This window comes from Helianthus annuus, chromosome 2 (genome assembly GCF_002127325.2).
Source record: "Helianthus annuus cultivar XRQ/B chromosome 2, HanXRQr2.0-SUNRISE, whole genome shotgun sequence".
Lineage (NCBI taxonomy): Eukaryota > Viridiplantae > Streptophyta > Magnoliopsida > Asterales > Asteraceae > Helianthus > Helianthus annuus.
In genome coordinates this window covers 34,495,389-34,517,979 of record NC_035434.2, presented here as the reverse complement: position 1 = coordinate 34,517,979, position 22,591 = coordinate 34,495,389, and the positions used below count along the sequence as shown (strand labels likewise).

Sequence of the window (22,591 nt, the reverse complement as noted above, 5' to 3'; positions counted from 1 at the left end):
CATGTCTCCCAGGAGAACACGTTTGTTTCCAGGATACAACACCCGCAAGCAGTTGCACTGCCGGTCTTGACTCCAACCCGAAGGTGTACCTTGCTGCTTGAAGATGAAGAGAAATTCCGTAGAGAGAAAGAAGGTAGCTTAAGAATTCGGTATTCTGAATCTGCCATAGGAACCTCCTATTTATACTGCAGGTCTTGAAGAAACTGAAAAACGAATTAAATGGGTGAATTAAACTGCATTAAACGTCTTTAATGCACTTTAATTCGTCCCTTAATTCTCAGTCAAACGCATTAACTTCGTCAGTTTCAAATGCTGAATGTAACTGCACTAGCATTAACTGTAGCAGGAAGCTTCCGCGCGCGCGCGCGCGCGCGCAAGACACACTGGCGCACGTTTATTGACGAGCTCAGATGAATGAGATATCGATGCTCAAAGTTGGGTGTTTGAAACATTGAATGCTGAAACAAAAGGGAAAGTAGCACCTTGTCCCACATAGGAGGAGAGATGGAACTTAAATGGGTATTTAAGGTGGAACTCTCCATCCTTATTGTTTCATGGAAGCACACACTAGTGTCCTCGCGAAGGGTGCGGAGCACCCTAACTCGCACTCGCACTCGCACATGCGCGCGCGTGGCGTGGGCGATGAGGCGCAATGTGGCGCTTTGATGGCGCACTTTGCACTTCGCACGCTCGCATCGCCGCGAGCCGCTTGAGAGCCGCCTTTGTATTTTTGACCGCGTGCGCGTGGTGGAGCACAAGGGTTGCAAGGACCAAGTGGTAGGTGATGCGGCGCATGATGTGGCAGTCATGCGCATGCGCGCGCGAGTACACATGGCACGGAGGCGCGCGGTTGCGCGCATGGTGCATGGGTCCTGCTGTGTCGTGCGCGGCGCACCAGAGTGAGCCAATACGGCGCGACTGTGTGGCGCGCTCGTATAGGCTCACAGGTGACGTGGCGCACGCGCGCTTGGACTTGAGCCAAGAGGACGCACCACGCATGGTGACGTGGTGCATGCGCGCATGGCAGTGAGCCAAGAGGACGCACCGCGCATGGTCATGCAGACCTGGGCGCGCGCGCACCAGGGTGACTTGCGCGCGCGCGCAGAAGCTTCCAGTATTGAATGACAGTGCAGTTTCAGTCCAGCTTCGTAACTGACGAGTTAATAGGCTTTGACTGAGAATTAAATGACGTATTAAATTGCATTGAAGACGTTTAATGCAATTTAAACCTCTCACTTAATTCGGTTTTGGCTGTTTCAAACCGGGAGCTGTATAAATACAGCTCCATACCTTGCTGTAGAGGATACTACGAAAAACACCAACACACAACAGCAATCTCAACTTTCTCTCTAGAATTTTCTTGCAGCTTTCAAGGTAACCTTCGGGTTGTAGGCGAACTCCGGCAGTACGCTGCTTAGGCTGTTGTACGCTGGGAAACAAAACGAGTACTCTTGGGAGACTTGGAATTTGTTTTAAGGGAAGCGTGTGGACACGTGCCTCAGCCATTCTTCTTCTACCCCATTCTTGTGTTTGGTTTTATTTCAGTTGTAATCGTATTGTAATTTTGCTTTCTTCATTTTTGTATTGTAATCAGTAATAAAAATTTTGCTTTCTTCGGTCCAAGGTTGTTAACCTTTGCTTTCCCTTTGTTGTTGTTTTTACCCTTGCCTTTCTTGCCCTTTGAGGACTCCCCAACTTCCACCATGTTTGCCTTAGCCGCAACTTGCAAAATGGTGCCTTTTTGGGCCACCCTGTTGTCCTCTTCTATACGAAGACGGACGACAAGTTCCTCAATCGTCATTTCCTTCCGCTTGTGTTTAAGATAATTCTTAAAATCCAACCAAGCAGGAGGTAATTTCTCAATCATGGCTGCCACTTGAAATGACTCGCTGAGTACCATACCCTCAGCGTGGATGTCATAGAGTATAATTTGTAACTCTTGGACTTGGTTCATAACAGTCTTGTTATCAACCATTTTAAAGTCCAAGAAACGGGCGACAACAAATTTCTTTGTTCCCGCATCCTCCGTTTTGTACTTTTTATCCAAGGACTCCCATAATTCTTTGGAAGTCTAGATATTATGGTACACATTATACAATGCATCCAAGAGACCGTTGAGAACATAGCCTCGACATATAAAGTCCGAGTGCTTCCACGCCTCTACCGCGCTCAGAGCCTGAGCATCGGTCTCCCCTTCCGCAGGTTGGGGAACGGTCTCCGTCAAGAACCTCGCAAGGTTCATGGTGGTCAAGTAGAAGAACATCTTCTGTTGCCACCTTTTGAAGTGGAGACCCGAGAACTTCTCGGGTCGTTCTCATGATTTGCCACTGTGGACGCTCCTACAGTGTTGGCAATGGTTCCAACGACAACAATGGTGTTGCTGGTATTCACGTTTTCAGTCGTCATTCTGAAAAAGTCCAATGAAACAAGTTAAAATTCTGTTTAGAAATAATAAATGTGCTAATTTATTACTGTCCCAAACTAAACAGAAGCAAGAGTTTTGAAACCACTGCGCAGCTTCTAAGTCCAATTTTGAAGACTACAACAGTAGGTTTTTAGAACTCAATAAAGAAAGGAGAAGAAGCAGAGTTCTGTTTTGACAAAGTCGCTCCTTTGAATCAAAACAGAGAAAAATCTTTTTAAAACACAACCTGCTGTGAGAAAAAAAATGAATTCACAGCAGAGAAGTTCGTGATTCTACACGAACGGTGTTTTATAATTTGTTTTAAGATTGTAGGAATCCGTTCATGTAAAATAAATAAAATACTTTATTAACTTGAATTACAAGAACAAAACAGAATACAACTGAAAGAATAATACTATTACAACTGAAAAAGGGAAAAACAAAAACAAGAACACGAACAGAAGAAACTGTTCTTTGGCTGAGGATCGTGTTAGACACGGGTCCCTTAAAACAAATTTCGTGTCTCCCTGGAGAACACGTTTGTTTCCAGGATACAACAGCCGCAAGCAGTTGCACTGCTGGTCTTGACTCCAACCCGAAGGTGTACCTTGCTGCTTGAAGATGAAGAGAAATTCCGTAGAGAGAAAGAAGGTAGCTTAAGAATTCGGTATCTTGAATCTGCCATAGGAACCTCCTATTTATACTGCAGGTCTTGAAGAAACTGAAAAACGAATTAAATGGGTGAATTAAACTGCATTAAACGTCTTTAATGCACTTTAATTCGTCACTTAATTCTCAGTCAAATGCTTTAACTTCGTCAGTTTCAAATGCTGAATGTAACTACACTGGCATTAACTGCAGCAGGAAGCTTCCAAGCACGCGCGCGCGCAAGACACACTGGCGCGCGTTTATTGACGAGCTAAGATGAATGAGATATCGATGCTCAAAGTTGGGTGTTTGAAACATTGAATGCTGAAACAAAAGGGAAAGTAGCACCTTGTCCCACATAGGAGGAGAGATGGAACTTAAATGTGTATTTAAAGTGGAACTCTCCATCCTTATTGTTTCATGGAAGCACACACTAGTGTCCTCGCGAAGGGTGCGGAGCACCCTAACTCGCACCCACACTCGCAATCGCACACGCACACGCGCGTGGCGTAGGTGATGAGGCGCAATGTGGCGCTTTGATGGCGCACTTTGCACTTCGCACGCTCGCATCGCCGCGAGCCGCTTGAGAGCTGCCTTTGTATTTTTCACCGCGTGCGCGTGGTGGAGCACAAGGGTTGCAAGGACCAAGTGGTAGGTGATGCGGCGCATGACGTGGCAGTCATGCGCATGCACGCGCGAGTACACATGGCACGGAGGCGCGTGGTTGCGCGCATGGTGCATGGGTCCTGCTGTGTCGTGCGCGGCGCACCAGAGTGAGCCAATACGGCGCGATTGTGTGGCGCGCTCGTATAGGCTCACAGGTGACGTGGCGTATGCGCGCATGGACTTGAGCCAAGAGGACGCACCGCGCATGGCGACATGGCGCATGCGCCCATGGCAGTGAGCCAAGAGGACGCACCGCGCATGGGCATGCAGACCTGGGCGCGCGCGCACCAGGGTGACTTGCGCGCGCGCGCGCAGAAGCTTCCAGCATTGAATGACAGTGCAGTTTCAGTCCAGCTTCGTAACTGACGAGTTAATAGGCTTTGACTGAGAATTAAATGACGTATTAAATTGCATTGAAGACGTTTAATGCAATTTAAACCTCTCATTTAATTCGGTTTTGGCTGTTTCAAACCGGGAGCTGTATAAATACAGCTCCATACCTTGCTGTAGAGGATACTATGAAAAACACCAACACACAACAACAATCTCAACTTTCTCTCTAGAATTTTCTTGCAGCTTTAAAGGTAACCTTCGGGTTGTAGGCGAACTCCGGCAGTACGCTGCTTAGGCTGTTGTACCTTGGGAAACAAAACGAGTACTCTTGGGAGACTCGGAATTTGTTTTAAGGGAAGCGTGTGGACACGTGCCTCAGCCATTCTTCTTCTACCCCATTCTTGTATTTTGGTTTTATTTCAGTTGTAATTGTATTGTAATTTTGCTTTCTTCATTTTAGTATTGTAATCAGTAATAAAAATTTGTTTATTTTATTTATTTACGCGAACAGTTCCTACAATCTTAAAACAAATTTTTAAAACCGTTCGTGTAATCAAAACCATTCTGTTTGTGATTCAAACCAGTTTTGTTTTCACTCAGTTTGAGTTTTAAAAACAGATTTTTTTTTGGTTTTCATCTTCAAAGGAGCGACTTTCGTTGAAAACCATTTTGGTTACATTCGAACTTGTCCTAAATTTGCTAAAACTTTCTGATTTGGTCTTCAAAGTTGGACTTAGAAGCCAATCAGTAAGTTCTAATTATTAAAGATTTTCTGTTTTTGGTCTTCAAAGTTGGACATAGAAGCCTAAACAGTAAATTTATGGTAAAATTAAAATTTAATAGTTTACTTCTGGTTTTTGCGTAAATCAGAATTTTTTGTCTAAACATTACAAATATTAATTTTTCAGCACGACGAACGAAAATGTCAACGTTAACAACACCACAAATGTTGTGATGGTAACCCCCCTAAACGCTACCACTGTGGGAGCGTCCACAGTGGCTAATCACGCTGAACGACCCGAGAAGTTCTCGGGTCTACACTTCAAGCGGTGGCAGTAGAAGATGTTCTTCTACCTGACCACTATGAACCTTGCGAGGTTCTTAACTGAATCCGCTCCCCAACCTGTGGAAGGGGAGACCAGCGCTCAGGCTCTGAGCGCGGTAGAGGCTTGGAAGCACTCGGATTTTATTTGTCGAGGCTATGTGTTAAACGGGCTTTCGGATGCATTGTATAATGTGTACTACAATGTCAAGACTTCCAAAGATCTTTGGGATGCCTTGGAAAAAAAGAACAAAACGGAGGATGCTGGCACAAAGAAATTTGTGGTAGCCCGTTTCTTGGATTTCAAAATGGTTGATTCTAAAACGGTTATGAATCAAGTCCAAGAATTCCAAATTATACTACATGACATCTTTGCGGAAGGCATGACACTTAGCAAGACATTCCAAGTGGCAAGTGGCAGCGATGATTGAAAAGTTACCTCCTAGTTGGGTTGATTTTAAGAATTATCTTAAACACAAACGAAAGGAGATGACTATAGAGGACCTTATTGTTCGTCTTCGGATTGAAGAGGACAATAGAATTGCCCAAAAAGGCAGCATTGCGCAGACTAGTGCTAGCGCAAATCTGGTTGAGCATGGGCAATCCTCTAAGAGCAATAAGGGCAAGGGGAAAAAGGACAAAGGGAAAGCAAAGGCTAGCAAACTTGGACCGAAGAAAGGGGTTGTGAAAAAGAAACCTCAGACGTTCCAAGGGACTTGTTACAACTGTGACGACCCGGGGCATCGGGCTAACCAATGCAAGAAACCAAAGCGTGAGCATGCGCACATGGTGGATGAAGACGGAATGCCTTTGGTGGCAATGATTTCCGACAAAACCGCAATGTTGGATGAGGTCAATGCTGTGACCAACACTCCGAAAGGATGGTGGGTTGATACGGGAGCGACCCGTCATGTATGCCCAGACAGGAGCATGTTTACTACCTTCAAGGTGCGCCACGCACGTCACATCAGGCCCATGCACCATGCGCGCAACCGCGCGCCTTCATGTGTACTCGCGCGCGTGCGCGCATGACTGCCACGTCATGCGCCACTGCGCGCGGACCCACCAGGGGCATGCGCATGCATCCCACATCACCAACCACTTGGTCCTTGCAACCCTTGTGCTTCACCACGCGCGCGCGGTCAAAAATACAAAGGCGGCTCTCAAGCGGCTCGCGGCGATGCGAGCGTGCGAAGTGCAAAGTGCGCCATCAAAGCGCCTCATCGCCCACGCCACGAGCGCGCGTGCGTGCGAGTGCGAGTGTGAGTTAGGGTGCTCCGCACCCTTCGCGAGTACACTAGTGAGTGCTTCCATGAAACAATAAGGATGGAGAGATCCTACTTAAGTACCCCTTTAAGTTCCATCTCTCATCCGATGTGGGACAAGGTGCCACTTTCCCACATATTTCAGCATTCAAGTTTCAAACACCAAACTTTGAGCATCGATATCTCATTCATCTTAGCTCCGTTTTGGACGTGGTTTAGTTCGTTGCGAAGCCCTTCCAACGTAGAACACAAACCCACAAATAAATATATAAAACCCGCTCATTTTATTATATTTATTTATAGTCCAAAATAGGAAAAAATCATTTTCCTATACCAAATTTCCCACAATCTCCCACATGAATAGAAATCGATCTATCAAGTTTCAACGATACACGTTCAACAGTTGAGCATTGCAAGATAGGTAGGTGTAACCTTTGAACCTCCTTTTGTGAAGCATACATAGCCTCCTAGGGTCTTGTAGACGCGGTGTCCTTGAACAATCCCCCATTTATGTAGGCGACAATATACATTCACACAATACTCTCCCTAGTCGAGTCAAGACCTCATGGTTGTGTCCGTTCATGGTCATGGAACACGTTCCTGGTTCTGCGAGAGCTCTAGGATTTGCGCCTCCCCACAAATCCATTCGAAGCGACCCCACTTCTCTCTAACATAGGTGATTCCTCTGAATCATTAAAAGCATCATGGTTAATTTGGATTTCCTCAAAATCCTTAACCTCAACATGCTTAACCTTTCCTTCATGTCACTGATTGGAATGGACTAGGAAGTATACAACTCCCTTTATTGATTTTGGGGCACCCTCCACAGTGACTCCCTTTGGGTTTATGATTAAGTTTGCCTATTGAACCTAGATCTTGGGATCTCCAGTCAACTAGGTTAGGTTTCCCTCATATTCCCTTCATCTATGGGCTTTAGTCCCATTCCTCTTGACAACCTATACACCTTATCTGTGCTTAAGCCTTTTGTTAACGGGTCCGCAATATTCTCATTTGACCTCACATAGTCAACTGAGATAACACCCGTTGAGATAAGTTGTCGTACCGTGTTGTGTCTACGTCGAATGTGCCTTGATCTGCAATTGTACATCATGCTTTGTGCTCTAGCAAGAGCAGACTGATTGTCACAATGTATGCAGATCGCCGTCAACGGCTTTGGCCATCTTGGAATATCTTCCACAAATTGACGTAGCCACTCCGCCTCTTCCCCGCTTTTATCTAAAGCGACGAATTCGGATTCCATCGTGGATCTCGCTATAACCGTTTGCTTGGAAGACTTCCAAGCTATAGCCGCGCCCGCAAGTGTAAACACGTATCCACTTGTCGATCTATGATCTTTTATATCCGATATCCAGTTCGCGTCAGTGTATCCTTCGATCACTGCTGGATCACGGGTATAATGCAATCCATAGTCTCTCGTGTATCTTATGTATCTGAGCACCCTTGTGATAGCTTTCCAATGATCCTCGCTCGGATTACTGGTGTATCTACTTAGCCTGCTTATAGGATACGCTAAGTCGGGTCTAGTACATGTCATTAGATACATTAGACTACCAATGATCCTTGAGTACTCTAACTGAGAAACACTCTCGCCTCTATTCTTCCTTAGGCGTTAGGTATTATCAATTGGACTTCGAGCTATACTCGTATCGTCCGAATTGAATTTCCCAAGGATCTTGTCCACGTAGTGAGATTGACTCAACACAAGACCATTTTGGATTCTAGTGATTTTTACTCCAAGAATCACATCCGCGAGACCCATGTCTTTCATGTCAAACCTCGCTTTCAACATGTCTTTCGTTGAGTTGACCATGTTATCATTACTCCAAATGATAAGCATATCATCTACATAAAGACGTAAAATCACATAACCTCTTGGTGTGTCTTTAAAATAAACACACTTGTCGCGCTCATTTATTTTGAAACCATTGTCAATTATGACATGATCAAACTTTTGGTGCCATTGTTTTGGAGCTTGCTTCAAGCCATACAAAGACTTGACCAATTTACATACTTTACCCTTGTTTCCAGGGGCGGAAAAACCCTCAGGTTGTTCCATGTAAATTTCTTCTTCTAAATCGCCATTTAGAAATGCGGTCTTTACATCCATTTGGTGAACTTCCGAATTTCTTAGAGCCGCAATTGCAAGAACCAATCGTATAGAGGTTATTCGCGTTACAGGCGAGTAAGTATCAAAGTAGTCTAGACCCTCCTTTTGTCTAAATCCTTTGATCACTAACCTTGCCTTGTATTTATCAATACTTCCGTCAGCTTTCATCTTCCTTTTGAATATCCAACGATATCCAAGTGGTTTACAACCAGGTGGAAGATCTACTAACTCCCAAGTAAGATTTTGCAATATAGAATCAATTTCATTCTTAATTGCTTCTTGCCATTGAGGTCCTTCTGCGGAGGTAACCGCCTCGCGGTAGGTATTGGGCTCACCCTCAACCATATAGCTCATGAAGTCTGGACCAAAAGATTTTTCAACCCTTTGTCGTTTACTTCGTCTAAGCTCACCCTCCTCGACCTCGGGTCGTTCACGAGTTTCATCTAACCTCGTAGACGAACTTGGACCTGCTTCATCTACCCATGTAGATGAACTTGGACCTGGTTCATCTAACCATGTAGATGAACTTGGACCCGCTTCATCAGCCGCTGTTGATGAAGTCGTATGTGTTTGTCCTAACATAGGAAACACATTTTCAAAATACGAGACGATGTTAGGATTTGCCTCCATGATAGTGTGTTTATGTACATCGGGATTCTTGGACTCATGTACAAGAAAACGATGTGCGCTACTTTGATGTGCATATCCAATGAAAATGCAATCAACAGTTTTGGGTCCTATCCTAAGAGCCTTAGGAGGTGTTACAATCACCTTAGCTAGGCACCCCTACACTTTCAAGTATTTGTACGATGGCTTCCTTTTTCTCCATAACTCATATGGAGTTTCGTCCCTATTTTTCAAGGATATCTTGTTCAAAAGATAGTTTGCTGAGAGAATGGCTCCCCCCACATTTCTCGGTTCACTCCCGAGCTTATCAACATGGCGTTCATCATTACTTTCAATGTGCGGTTCTTACGTTCCGCAACGCCATTTGATTGTGGAGAATAAGGAGGTGTACACTCATGTACAATGCCACTTTTTGCGCATAAATCCGCAAAAGGTGCAACATATTCACCTCCTCGATCGCTTCTCAAGGCTTTTATCTTCTTTTTAAGTTGATTCTCAACTTCATTTTTGTACAAGATAAACTTTTCTATTGCTTCTCTTTACTCTTAAGTAAATACACGTAGCAATATTTAGTACAATCATCAATAAACGTGATGAAGTACTTATTTCCTCCATGCGTGGGAACCACTTTTAAATCACACACATCGGTATGAATTAAATCAAGGGGTTCGGTTATTCGTTCAACCGATTGTACAAGATAAACTTTTCTATTGCTTCGTCTTTACTCTTAAGTAAATACACGTAGCAATATTTAGTACAATCATCAATAAACGTGATGAAGTACTTATTTCCTCCATGCGTGGGAACCGCTTTTAAATCACACACATCGGTATGAATTAAATCAAGGGGTTCGGTTATTCGTTCAACCGATTTAAATGATGATCTCGTAAGATTGGATTCAACACATGTCTCGCATTTGTGAGTGGACTCGATATGGAATGTTGGTATTAAGTTTAATTTAATTAAACGTCGTAATGAATTAAAATTTACATGTCCTAGTCTACCATGCCAAACATTAGAAGATTCAACCATGTAAGTAGAAGAAGAAGTTTCATTCAAATTCTTGTTTTCGTTTACAACCGAAACATTCATTTTAAACATTCCATTAAGGGCATAGCCCTTTCCAATAAAAGTACCACGTCTAGATAAGACAAAATTGTCCGATTCAAACACTAGACGAAATCCAAACTTGTTGAGCATCCATCCCGATACGAGATTCTTCCATATCTCTGGAACATAAAGCACTTTAGTCAAGGTCAACTCCTTGCCAGAAGTCATCTTCAGGATGACAGTGCCTTCCCCTTTGATGCAAGCGGTAGCTTTATTTCCCATATAAAGCTTTTCTTCACCCGACGCTTCCTTGAATGTAGAGAAAAGAGCCTTGTCTCCACAAACATAGCGGGTTGCACCCGTGTCAACGAACCATCCTTTTGGGTTTTCACCCATTGCGTTGACTTCTTCAATCATAGCCGCTTCCTCGGTTATCATTGCAATCAGAGGCATACCATCCTCATCAACCATATGCGCACGCTCACGCTTAGGTTTCTTGCATTGGTTAGCACGGTGCCCCGTCTCGTTACAGTTGTAACAAGTACCTTGGAAAGGCGCAGGCTTCTTTTTCACGGCCCCCTTTTTCGGTCCAAGGTTGTTACCTTTGCTTTCCCTTTGTTGTTGTTTTTACCCTTGCCTTTCTTGCCCTTTGAGGACTCCACAACTTCCACCATGTTTGCCTTAGCCGCAACTTGCAAAATGGTGCCTTTTTGGGCCACCCTGTTGTCCTCTTCTATACGAAGACGGACGACAAGTTCCTCAATCGTCATTTCCTTCCGCTTGTGTTTAAGATAATTCTTAAAATTCAACCAAGCAGGAGGTAATTTCTCAATCATGGCGCCACTTGAAACGTCTCGCTGAGTACCATACCCTCAGCGTGGATGTCATGGAGTATAATTTGTAACTCTTGGACTTGGTTCATAACAGTCTTGTTATCAACCATTTTAAAGTCCAAGAAACGGGCGACAACAAATTTCTTTGTTCCCGCATCCTCCGTTTTGTACTTTTTATCCAAGGACTCCCATAATTCTTTGGAAGTCTTGATATTATAGTACACATTATACAATGCATCCGAGAGACCGTTGAGAACATAGCCTCGACATATAAAGTCCGAGTGCTTCCACGCCTCTACCGCGCTCAGAGCCTGAGCATCAGTCTCCCCTTCCGCAGGTTGGGGAACGGTCCTCGTCAAGAACCTCGCAAGGTGCATGGTGGTCAAGTAGAAGAACATCTTCTGTTGCCACCTTTTGAAGTGGAGACCCGAGAACTTCTCGGGTCGTTCAGCATGATTTGCTACTGTGGACGCTCCCACAGTGTTGGCAATGGTTCCAACGACAACATTGGTATTGCTGGTATTCACGTTTTCAGTCGTCATTCTGAAAAAGTCCAATGAAACAAGTTAAAATTCTGTTTAGAAATAATAAATGTGCTAATTTATTATTGTCCCAAACTAAACAGAAGCAAGAGTTTTGAAAACACTGCGCAGCTTCTAAGTCCAATTTTGAACACTACAACGATAGGTTTTTAGAACTCAATAAAGAAAGGAGAAGAAGCAGAGTTCTGTTTTGACAAAGTCGCTCCTTTGAATCAAAACAGAGAAAAATCTTTTTAAAACACAACCTGCTGTGAGAAAAAAAAATGACTTCACAGCTGAGAAGTTCGTGATTCTACACGAACGGTGTTTTAAAATTTGTTTTAAGATTGTAGGAATCCGTTCGTGTAAAATAAATAAAATACTTTATTAACTTGAATTACAAGAACAAAACAGAATACAACAGAAAGAATAATACTATTACAACGGAAAAAGGGAAAAACAAAAACAGGAACACGAACAGAAGAAACTGTTCTTTGGCTGAGGATCGTGTTAGACACGGGTCCCTTAAAACAAATTTGGTGTCTCCCAGGAGAACACGTTTGTTTCCAGGATACAACAGCCGCAAGCAGTTGCACTGCCGGTCTTGATTCCAACCCGAAGGTGTACCTTGCTGCTTGAAGATGAAGAGAAATTCCGTAGAGAGAAAGAAGGTAGCTTAAGAATTCGGTATTCTGAATCTGCCATAGGAACCTCCTATTTATACTGCAGGTCTTGAAGAAACTGAAAAACGAATTAAATGGGTGAATTAAACTGCATTAAACGTCTATAATGCACTTTAATTCGTCACTTAATTCTCAGTCAAACGCATTAACTTCGTCAGTTTCAAATGCTGAATGTAACTGCACTGGCATTAACTGCAGCAGGAAGCTTCCGCGCGCGCGCGCGCAAGACACACTGGCGCGCGTTTATTGACGAGCTAAGATGAATGAGATATCGATGCTCAAAGTTGGGTGTTTGAAACATTGAATGCTGAAACAAAAGGGAAAGTAGCACCTTGTCCCACATAGGAGGAGAGATGGAACTTAAATGGGTATTTAAGGTGGAACTCTCCATCCTTATTGTTTCATGGAAGCACACACTAGTGTCCTCGCGAAGGGTGGGAGCACCCTAACTCGCACTCGCACTCACACTCGCACACGCGCATGGTGACGTGGCGCATGCACGCATGGCAGTGAGCCAAGAGGACGCACCACGCATGGGCATGCAGACCTGGGCGCGCGCGCACCAGGGTGACTTGCGCGCGCGCGCGCGCAGAAGCTTCCAGCATTGAATGACAGTGCAGTTTCAGTCCAGCTCCGTAACTGACGAGTTAACAGGCTTTGACTGAGAATTAAATGACATATTAAATTGCATTGAAGACGTTTAATGCAATTTAAACCTCTCATTTAATTCGGTTTTGGCTGTTTCAAACCGGGAGCTGTATAAATATACCTTGCTGTAGAGGATACTACGAAAAACACCAACACACAAAAGCAATCTCAACTTTCTCTCTAGAATTTTCTTGCAGCTTTCAAGGTAACCTTCGGGTTGTAGGCGAACTCCGCTAGTACGCTGCTTAGGCTGTTGTACCCTGGGAAACAAAACGAGTACTCTTGGGAGACTCGAAATTTGTTTTAAGGGAAGCGTGTGGACACGTGCCTCAACTATTCTTCTTCTACCCCATTCTTGTATTTTGTTTTTATTTCAGTTGTAATCGTATTGTAATTTTGCTTTCTTCATTTTTGTATTGTAATCGGTAATAAAAATTTGTTTATTTTATTTATTTACACGAACGGTTCCTACAAAGACACGATACAAGAAATCCCATACACGAACACGACACCATAAATTATCGTGTCCTTTTTTTTCAAACACGAACACGACACGATATACACGAAAATTACCTGTTAATACCTGTTAACACGTCTGTTCGACTGTTATACACGAAAATTACCTGGTAATATATGTTAACACGAACAAAAACACAAACATGACATGCTATCTGAGAGTTACAGAGGGAGTTTAGGGTTTTTTTTTTAATTGAAATGGGAATGAAAATAGAAAGGAATTAAGGAACCCACAAGCACATGGCTGATTAGTTTTATTTAATTTAATTTTCTTATCGTGTACTAACGGGTATTAACAGGTAAACAGGTATTCAACCTGTTTATACACGAAAATTAACAGGTAACCTTGTGTCTACCTGTTTGGTACACGACACCTGTTAAGGCCATACACGATACTTGTTAACTTCGTGTAGGTTCGTGTCATGTATTCGTGTAAAATTGCCAGCCCTAGTTTTTAAACATACATGCCTCTTGTTATTGCTAGAGCGTGAGTTTAAAATACTTTATCTATAATTAAAAACTAGTAGGAATGCCCGCGCGTTGCGGTGGGTTTCCTGGCTGGTATTAAATTCAATTATGATGTCTATTACACCACAACTTATTCCAGGTTTCTAACATTTTGTTTAATTCAGCAAAAAAAATGATCGTAGAACCTATAAGGTCACAAACAAAAGTCTAGAATTTCCAATTTTGGGACAGAGGGAGTAATTATTTAATCACATTTCACTACTAACTAGGTTTATAGAAGTTCGCGCGTTGCGGCGAATTTCTTTTGTTATTTAGTATGTGTTTACGTGTGTTTTGAAATCACCACGAGCGTGTTGCGAACGGAACTACTCACAAGAATAAAAAGAAAATGTAGAAGAAAAACACTAAAAGCTAACCGAAAGAAAATCAACCAAAAAAAGTTGTATGGCAACGATGTTGTTCGTATGAAACCCGTGGTCAGAGATGAGCAAAGTGTTCTGGGTACCGGTACCAAATTTGCCGAACCGAAAGATCTTAAGTACCAATTCGGTACCGACTTTTAGCATTCCTGGTACCGGTTCACTACCGTTTTTTACCTTCATATGCCAGTACCGTTACCGGTATTTTCGGTTATCAGTACCGATTCTGTATCGCTTGGCACCGAGCTTATCCCTACCCCTGAAACTAAAAAAAAATTAAAAGTTGAAGAAAATCAACAAAAAAAAGTTGTACGGTATCGTTGTTCGTACGGTAACCGTGATCAGGGATGAGCAAATGGTACCGGGTAGCAGCACTGAATTTCTCGAACCAAAAGATTTCCCGAACCAAAAGATTTCCCTTTGACTCGCCCGTTTGTGCGTTACATAAGTTTAGCCGCATTTTCATGAATGATACTGGCTCAATTTTTTTAAGCAAAATTGGCAAATTCATTGATATAATTAAAAGACAGGGTAACTAGGTAGTTTGTTAGATTGCATATTTAAAGTAGTTGCTTGGACAATTAAAACCGTGAGAGTGTATGCTTGGGGTTGTGTGAAAGTATCTTTTGTAGGATATTTAAAATGTTTGCTTCGTTCTAAGGATTATCTGTGACACTTGAAATATTATATCTGCTGGTTAGTAGCCACGATGAATGAATTTTTAACCTAAGATTATAAAGCCGTACATGTATCCAGTCCATCTATATTGCATCCTCATACTTTGTTAGTGTAAGATATGACCATACAGGGGTCGAGGCTATGTTTTAGTTGATTCAACCAACGAAAGCGGTTATTAGGTAATGGGCATTCTTTATTCCTTTTTTGCGTCTGATCTTTTAATCGTAATAAAAAAACTATGCTTCTAAGAGAAGGAAAATGACTTATGGGAACATAACCATAAGAAAGAAAGAGAAGTGCATTTTTAGGGCACATCTGGAACCGAGGAAGAGTGCATACAACGAATCGTAGAGCACAATAGGTTAGTTTAGTTTTTGTTTTAAACTGTCGTGCTTATTTGTGAATAGTTTTTTAATTTAAACTTATTTTAATTTCACTGTGTGTCGACTCTGTTATCCTGAAACTTTGAAAGATATTTGACACTCTTTGTTCTACCCGTATAAAGAGTTGACTTTTTGGATTTTTTATATGCTACAACGTTTTTATGAGGGTTTTTTTTTGTGATAAAACTCCAATACTGAGTATTATAATAAATTACTGGAACCTCATAACTCTCCTGATTGCTAGGTGATCATCTGAAAGATGCTGGCCACAGAACATCAGTTGTAGTGCACCTATTTGCAAATATTCTCATTTTTTGTGGTCTTATTTGGTGAGTAAAATGCACGAATAGTCCCTGTGGTTTTGCAAAATAACACCTATAGTCCCCAACTTTTGGAAATTGCACCGATGCTCCCTGTGGTTTGACAGTTTGTTACTCGGATAGTCCCTGGAGTGGATGTCCGTTAGTTTTCTCCGCTAAATGTATGTAAAATGACAAAATTACCCCTTGCTTTTATTAAAATTACCCCTTGCCACCACCTGCAACTCCACCATGAATGGCCCTTGCCTCTGCCGCTAATTTGCCACCACCTGCAACTCCACCATGAATGGCCCCTTGCAAACTTCGAGCTATATCACAATGTTCCAATACTGAACGATTCCTAACGAAATTCAGAAACAGAAAACCATAATTTCCGGCAATGAAGCACCAATCATTGAACTTATTAACACAAACTACTAATTTTTTCAACAGAAAACATGAATATAACAAATATAGATCTTCAGTTAACTTTTCAGTGACGTCATTGTTCGCTAAACAAATCGGAGTTGTCAAAATCAGTGATGAACAGTGAATTAACGGTAAATCAAACCGATTGAGGCTCAAATTGTGGACGACAACATTAATATAAACAGGAAAAAGTAGTTTAGAATTATGAGTAAGGTGATGTGAATGATTAATGAAAGTTAAGTTAATGATTTACCTGATGATGCTACAATGCTAGCGATGATTGAAGTCAAAATTAGAGTTAGGTTGAATGAAAAAGCTTGAGGAAGAAGATAAAGTAATCTGAGAGTTGAAGAAGATAAAGAAACGAGGTGGGTGGTGGTTAATTGGGGGGGGGGGGGGGGGGAGACAGAGAGAAAGGTGGGGGTGGGTGGGGTTGTTTGGTTTTTATAGAATAGAGATGAAGGGTAAATTTGTCATTTCACATCCACTTAACGGAGAAAACTAACTGTCATCCACTCCAGGGACTATCCGAGTAACAAATTGTCAAACCACAGGGAGCACCGGTGTAATTTCCAAAAGTTGGGGACTATAGGTATTATTTTACAAAACCACAAGGACTATCCGTGCATTTTACTCTTTAAAGTATATTAACTTTACTATCTGTTAACTCTATCCTGAATGATAGAGGGCACTCTTTCTTCTATACGTAGAAGAAGTTGGCAATTGTGAATTTTTTTTTGCATTAGCGTCTTTATGAGTTTTTATTTGATAAAACTTTAATACTAACACTTATGATAAATCACTGGAACTTCATACCTCCCGGTTGCTAGCTGAGCATCTGAAAGATACTGGTCAATACTTTGTTCTGTCTCTGAAAAGAGCATGGGAGGGTTAGTGATTTACTATCAGTTCCAGTTGCAGTGCACTTATATGCAAATATTTTTTTGGAACTATATTTCAAAGAATATTAATTCCACTTACTAACTCTGATAATCTGAATGATGATGGGCACTCTTTGTTCCAGAGGCCGACCCCGGTTGATGGCTGGGTGGACGATCGGGTGCACCTCTCGAAAAAAATTAGTGTATTTTTTAGGCAAAAAACGCGATCGGACCCCTTGAAAATATGGTTGAACTTGAACCCCTTATCCGCACCCCTAAAAATAATTCCTGGGTCCGCACTCAAGGCACAAACTGGTGCAAAAAAGACCTGGAGCCTAAGCGCATGCCCGAGACAAGCAAAGTGCAAACTGGTTTTGGGCAGATTTAGACTGGTTTAGGATGGTTTTAGCTTGGTTAAGACCCTAAGAAATTAGTTTTGGCCGGTTCAATTCAGAAGTGTATTTTCTGAACATTTTCGTGTTTCTTTTGTTGTTATCGAGGATGTTGTCACTCGGGATACCTGATAATAAAGAACCTTTTAAATGCTTGAAGCTATTTACTGTTTTTTCCTTCTATATTTCAAATGGTTCCTCCTGTTGACAATTGTCTTCATAGTTGTGTGCAAATTAGGGTGTTTGAAAACTGTTGAAACTGACCAAACAGTTCAAACCGCAGCAAGTCGGCTTGTTTGGTTGCTTTGAGATACAAAATGTTCAGTTTTTGTGGTCTGGCGATTCATCGATCATGTAAACCGAGCAAGCAGTTTGACATTTTTAGCTTATTGGGTTAGGTTCATTTGGGAAAAAGTTTGGTTCATAGAGAATGTGAATGCTTATTTTATCACTTTAGTAATATTTTTGCTGTACTTATCACTTCAGGTAATAATTTTTATAGATATTTAGTTTAAACTGTAAAGACTTGCATGTGTCACCGTTAATTAAGGCCACACTTTGCATTATCTATCTATCCATCTTATCTTCCATTATGAAGCATCTTTTTGTATGACCCCTTTGAGAAACTACAAGATATGTGGAACTGTGTACAAAGGGTTGTTTTTCAAGGTGCAAAAGTCTATTGACTAACTTCTCATTTCGTGGTATCTTAACATTTGAGCATTTTTAGAGGTCTTCCATCTCTCTGATGGTTGTTAATGGTGCATAACGACAAATAGCGATAAGATATCTATATGCTACATAGCGAATAGCGATAAATAGGAGGCGCTATTTATCGCTATTTTATAAATAGCGATACACTAGAAAAAATTACAATTTTATTATATGAAACTGTTTGGTTGCTTTGAGATACAAAATTTTCAGTTTTTGCGGTTTGGCGATTCATCGATCATGTAAACCGAGCAAGCAGTTTGACATTTTTTATTTACATACTTATTTTCATTTTATTATCATCATCACCCATCTAATTCATTTCAAAACTTAGTAAAAATTAAAGATTTTGAATAAAAAATTTAAAAGTTCAATATGCCCAAGTTATTAGCTCATTTAAAATGAGCGGCCCATCCATAATGTTCCTTCCTACCAAAAAGGTCGTTTGTTCCTCCGAAATAATTTCCCCTATCACCTTTGAAATTACCTTGTTGATAACTCCAATTAAGCTAATAGGTCTAAAATCTGAGGGGGAGCCCGGGTTTTTGATCTTCGGAATTAAAGCAATGAAGGATGATGTGCAACAACTATTTAGAGGTCCATCTGCATGAAATTTGTTGAATAACCTCACAAAATCATTTTGCAACCCATCCCAAAATCGTTTATTGAAGTTGAAATTAAAACCATCCGGACCCGGGGCTCTATTACCATCACAGTCCCATACGGTCTCCTTAATTTCGAACAGTGAGAATGGAGCGACTAATTGTTCAGCCTCACTATCCGAAAGTGACTCCAAATTTGGGCACACCACCTGAGGTCTTAACCCCAAAGGCTCGGAAAACTGATTAGAGAAAAATTCAAAGAATTTTTCTTTTATCTCAACCGGATTAGAGACCCAAACCTCGTTGTCGTAGATACCATTAATCCTATTATTAGACTGTAACACTCCACTTGTTTTTATAAGAATTTAACATAAACTAAGCATTTTGAAACCAAAATACTTGATTTACATGTTAAACATAAGAAAATTTTTCATAGAGTTAATATTTTAGACAACAACTACTAGCTTAACAAACTCCAAAAGAAGTCTTTAAGTGTCATCAACAACATAGACATTATCTTAAAACAAAGTTAATTAGTTGCGGAAGCTTCAAAAGTTCGTGTTCGGTTCTTGTAAACTTGCTTGATCGCCATCCGGATAATGTCTATCATCACCTATGGTCAAAACCACATTAAGTGTTAGTTTTGACATCTTAAAAACACGTAAATACAAGTTCTACTGCTTAAATATTGAAAAAAAAAATAAACAAAAATTCAACAACTGAGGCTGTTGCGTCCCGCGATGGAGATCGGCCTAGCCTTCGCGGCCCGCCACCGCCATCGCGTCGCGCGACGATGATGATGATTTGCCGTGGCGTAGCGCGAGGCCACCTTTTTGATAGTAAGGTCGTTAGCTGGAGCTGCATATCAGCCCAGCATCACTATTTTTCATATCTCAATCTTTAAACTATCATAACTTTCGACTCGAGTGTCCGATTTAGCCGATTCTTTTTCCTATGCGGTCATAATAAAATTACCGACGCATTTATCTTAACCATTCAATCAAAAAATGAAATGTACGGTTGGGAACCAATAAATGCACAATGTATCCGTTTGACCCGTATAGTTTTTGCACTAAATTAACTAGTAACAACTTATGACGACAGGACGTATTTACCCCAACTTCCGAGGCTTACGACCACTGGCGTTTTATTACCACACTTATGGCTTCACGCTCTTGTGATCCGTCTTCGCCAAATGTCATTCAAAACAAAGTTTTATTACTACTAACCAATTATTCGACCCGTTTGGCTCATTTACGGAATCCTCCGTTTCTAATGACTACCAAACGCTTTCTGGTCTACTTACGACTCATTAAATCAAATAGTGAATAATGTCACTTCAACTAATATTAACATTTATACCCAAACACGATTATGAGCAATTAACATATCTAATTTACATATTGTAACATAACAAGTTACATACCTTCAAAGCACGCCCTTCAAACGCAAGTCGCCACCGGCTTGTCCACTTGATGCTCCGGTATCTTTTCCTATAGAGTTCAATCACAACCCGTTTAGAAATCTTTTCTTAACATATAACGCATAACTTGCCGAAATTTACAAATACGCGTTTTTAACCCAATTTTCCAGTTTTAAGCCTTCTTTGGGGCATTTCTTACAAACACTTTAAAGGCAGAATTTTATACACTTTATTATTATGTTCATGGCTTGTTATTTAGCCGATTTTTACATCAATTAACATATTCATATCAATTTTCTCATTTACAACATCTGAATTTACTTACTAAAATTCAAATTACACTAGAACAACTATCAATTTCTAGTGTTTAACATGTTCATACAAAAACCCACTTGTCACCTTCAATGGTGATCCTGAGTTCACAAGAATTAGGCCTAATTTCATCATATACTTGTCTAGGGTTTACTCCTAGACACTACAATGTTACTATTTCATCATATAACAATCATGCAACAACGAATTTCTGAATTCTCTAAGTTCATCAGAATTTCAAGTAGAGATTTACTATGAAATTTACATACCTTGTGACTCCTTTTTCAGTGGAGAGCACTAATTCGTGCTCGGATTTTGATTCAGGATTGATTTGGGCCTTCAATTTGAGGGATTAGACAAGAACTAGGGTTGTGGGGTTTCTCTTGGTCGCCCTGTGCTTCTATCGACCAGACACACACATTCTTGTGTGTGTTTGGTTTATTTTATTTTGTTTTTATTAAATCAAGTTTCAGAATTAACACGTTTAGTCCCTCCATTTTCCTTTGTTCACATTTGGAGTGTTTTAACCCACTAGCAAGTTATTACAAGACTCTCGATTAACTGGGTTATTTATTCCTAGTTAGTTTTTTATCATTTATTTTATTCTTTATAATTCTAATATAAAATTTTATATTTTCGGGGTGTTACATAGACAAATTAGAATCGACAATACTATGAAAGAATGAGGAGTTTTCATCACCTTCAAGAGCCCACCATGACCTTGATTTCTGGCGAGCATCCAACTGTTTGAGCCGATCTGCCTCCAAAATAAACTGCATACAATCGGTTCCGGAAGAAAGTTCTTCTTGCTGATGAGGTCTGGATTCAGCTAGATGCTCCAAATGTGCGACTATTTTTTTCTTTTCCGAATAAACCCCACCCAACCTATTCTTATACCAGGTCACCCACTCCTTAATTTTATTTTTTAACCACCTCAACTTAACTGCTAAGGCCAGGTCAGAAGGACCGGAAAATGTGAACGACATGCATAATTGTTTAACATACTCTAGAAATCCACAAAACTCAAACCAAGAATTATAAAACCTGAATGGGATATGGCCAAAATCCGCTGGCGTGGTATTCAAGATAATAGGCCGATGGTCGAGAGCTAAGACGGAAGCGTTCGGCCAGATCTCCATATAACCAAGACAAACCAGGAAGCAATCTAGTTTGCTAAGCTTAGTGCCGTTATCCGAGATGTAAGTGAACCTCCCTCCCCCCATCTTGTATTCCTGCAGAGCCGCTGACAGGATGAACTGATTAAAACATTCTGCCTGTGACGCCATGAATTCAGAATTTTGTCTCTCGCTAGGTTCCCGCACCTCATTGAAATCCCCCATAAAAACCCATAAACCTTGTATCGAGTTCCTGACCTGTAACAGGTTTGACCATAATTGTCTTCTAAGCACTTCATCATTTGGAGCGTAGACATTCACCAGATTAATCCTGCAATTTTGATGGATAAGGAGACCTAACACAACCAAATAATAACGTGTTTTTATGACGTTTTGACAGTCAAACATTGACAGATTCCATAAGCTCGCCAAACCCCCTGATCTTCCTTGTCCATCCACCGCTGCCCTATTGAAAACAAATCTTTGAGAAAGAAAATTAGAACAATCCCCAGCTTAGTCTCTTGAATCGCTAGAAAGTGAATACCATAACCGGTTTTTATACCTCAGATCCTGTCCACCTTACTGGAGTCTTTCACCTCCCCTTATTGATGCTCAAAAAATTCATGACAAAATCTCAAAACCCCCATCACCAAGAATTACGGATCTAGTCTCAGCTTCGAATCCCTCTAAATCGATTCCAATCATTTTACCAACACCCTTAGTAGCGTCAACTTCCTTTGCAATTGGACAAGACTGGTTCTGACCTGAATACAGATTCACCTGAGAGGGATGATAGCTCCCACTCGGTTCACCGACCGCCGTCTGATTCTTGACGGAGACCCAATTATCAAACCCACGTGTCCAGTTACTGTCTTCAGGGATAGCATCAGCGACCTTATTGAGATTAATTGAACCAGTGGAGTCTTCTGAACGCTGGGAGTAAATTCTGATAAGAGGGCCTTAGGTCAAACCCACAGATGGAGGGGATTTAGTATCCCTAGACCTCTTACCCAAAGTGTTTAAGGGAGTTGGCCCACCATTATATGATAAGCCCACATTCTCATGGATATTAACATGGCCCTAATCACTAACTAGCCCATCAGATATGACCGCAT

The 22,591-nt window shown here is 41.3% G+C and overlaps 1 protein-coding gene across 1 annotated transcript; it reads right to left on the bottom strand.

The window, feature by feature from the left end:
* Positions 1-21,005: 21,005 nt before the first annotated feature.
* On the bottom strand, positions 21,006-21,884 carry LOC118484743. Its single transcript, XM_035980692.1, has one exon. It carries the CDS (start codon positions 21,882-21,884, stop codon positions 21,006-21,008), a length of 879 nt encoding a protein of 292 aa, XP_035836585.1.
* Between the last annotated feature and the right edge of the window lie 707 nt (positions 21,885-22,591).

Bases quoted from the DNA above. Each gene is read 5' to 3' on its own strand.
- LOC118484743 (XM_035980692.1), bottom strand. From the start codon at position 21,884: ATGTTTGACTGTCAAAACGTCATAAAAACACGTTATTATTTGGTTGTG.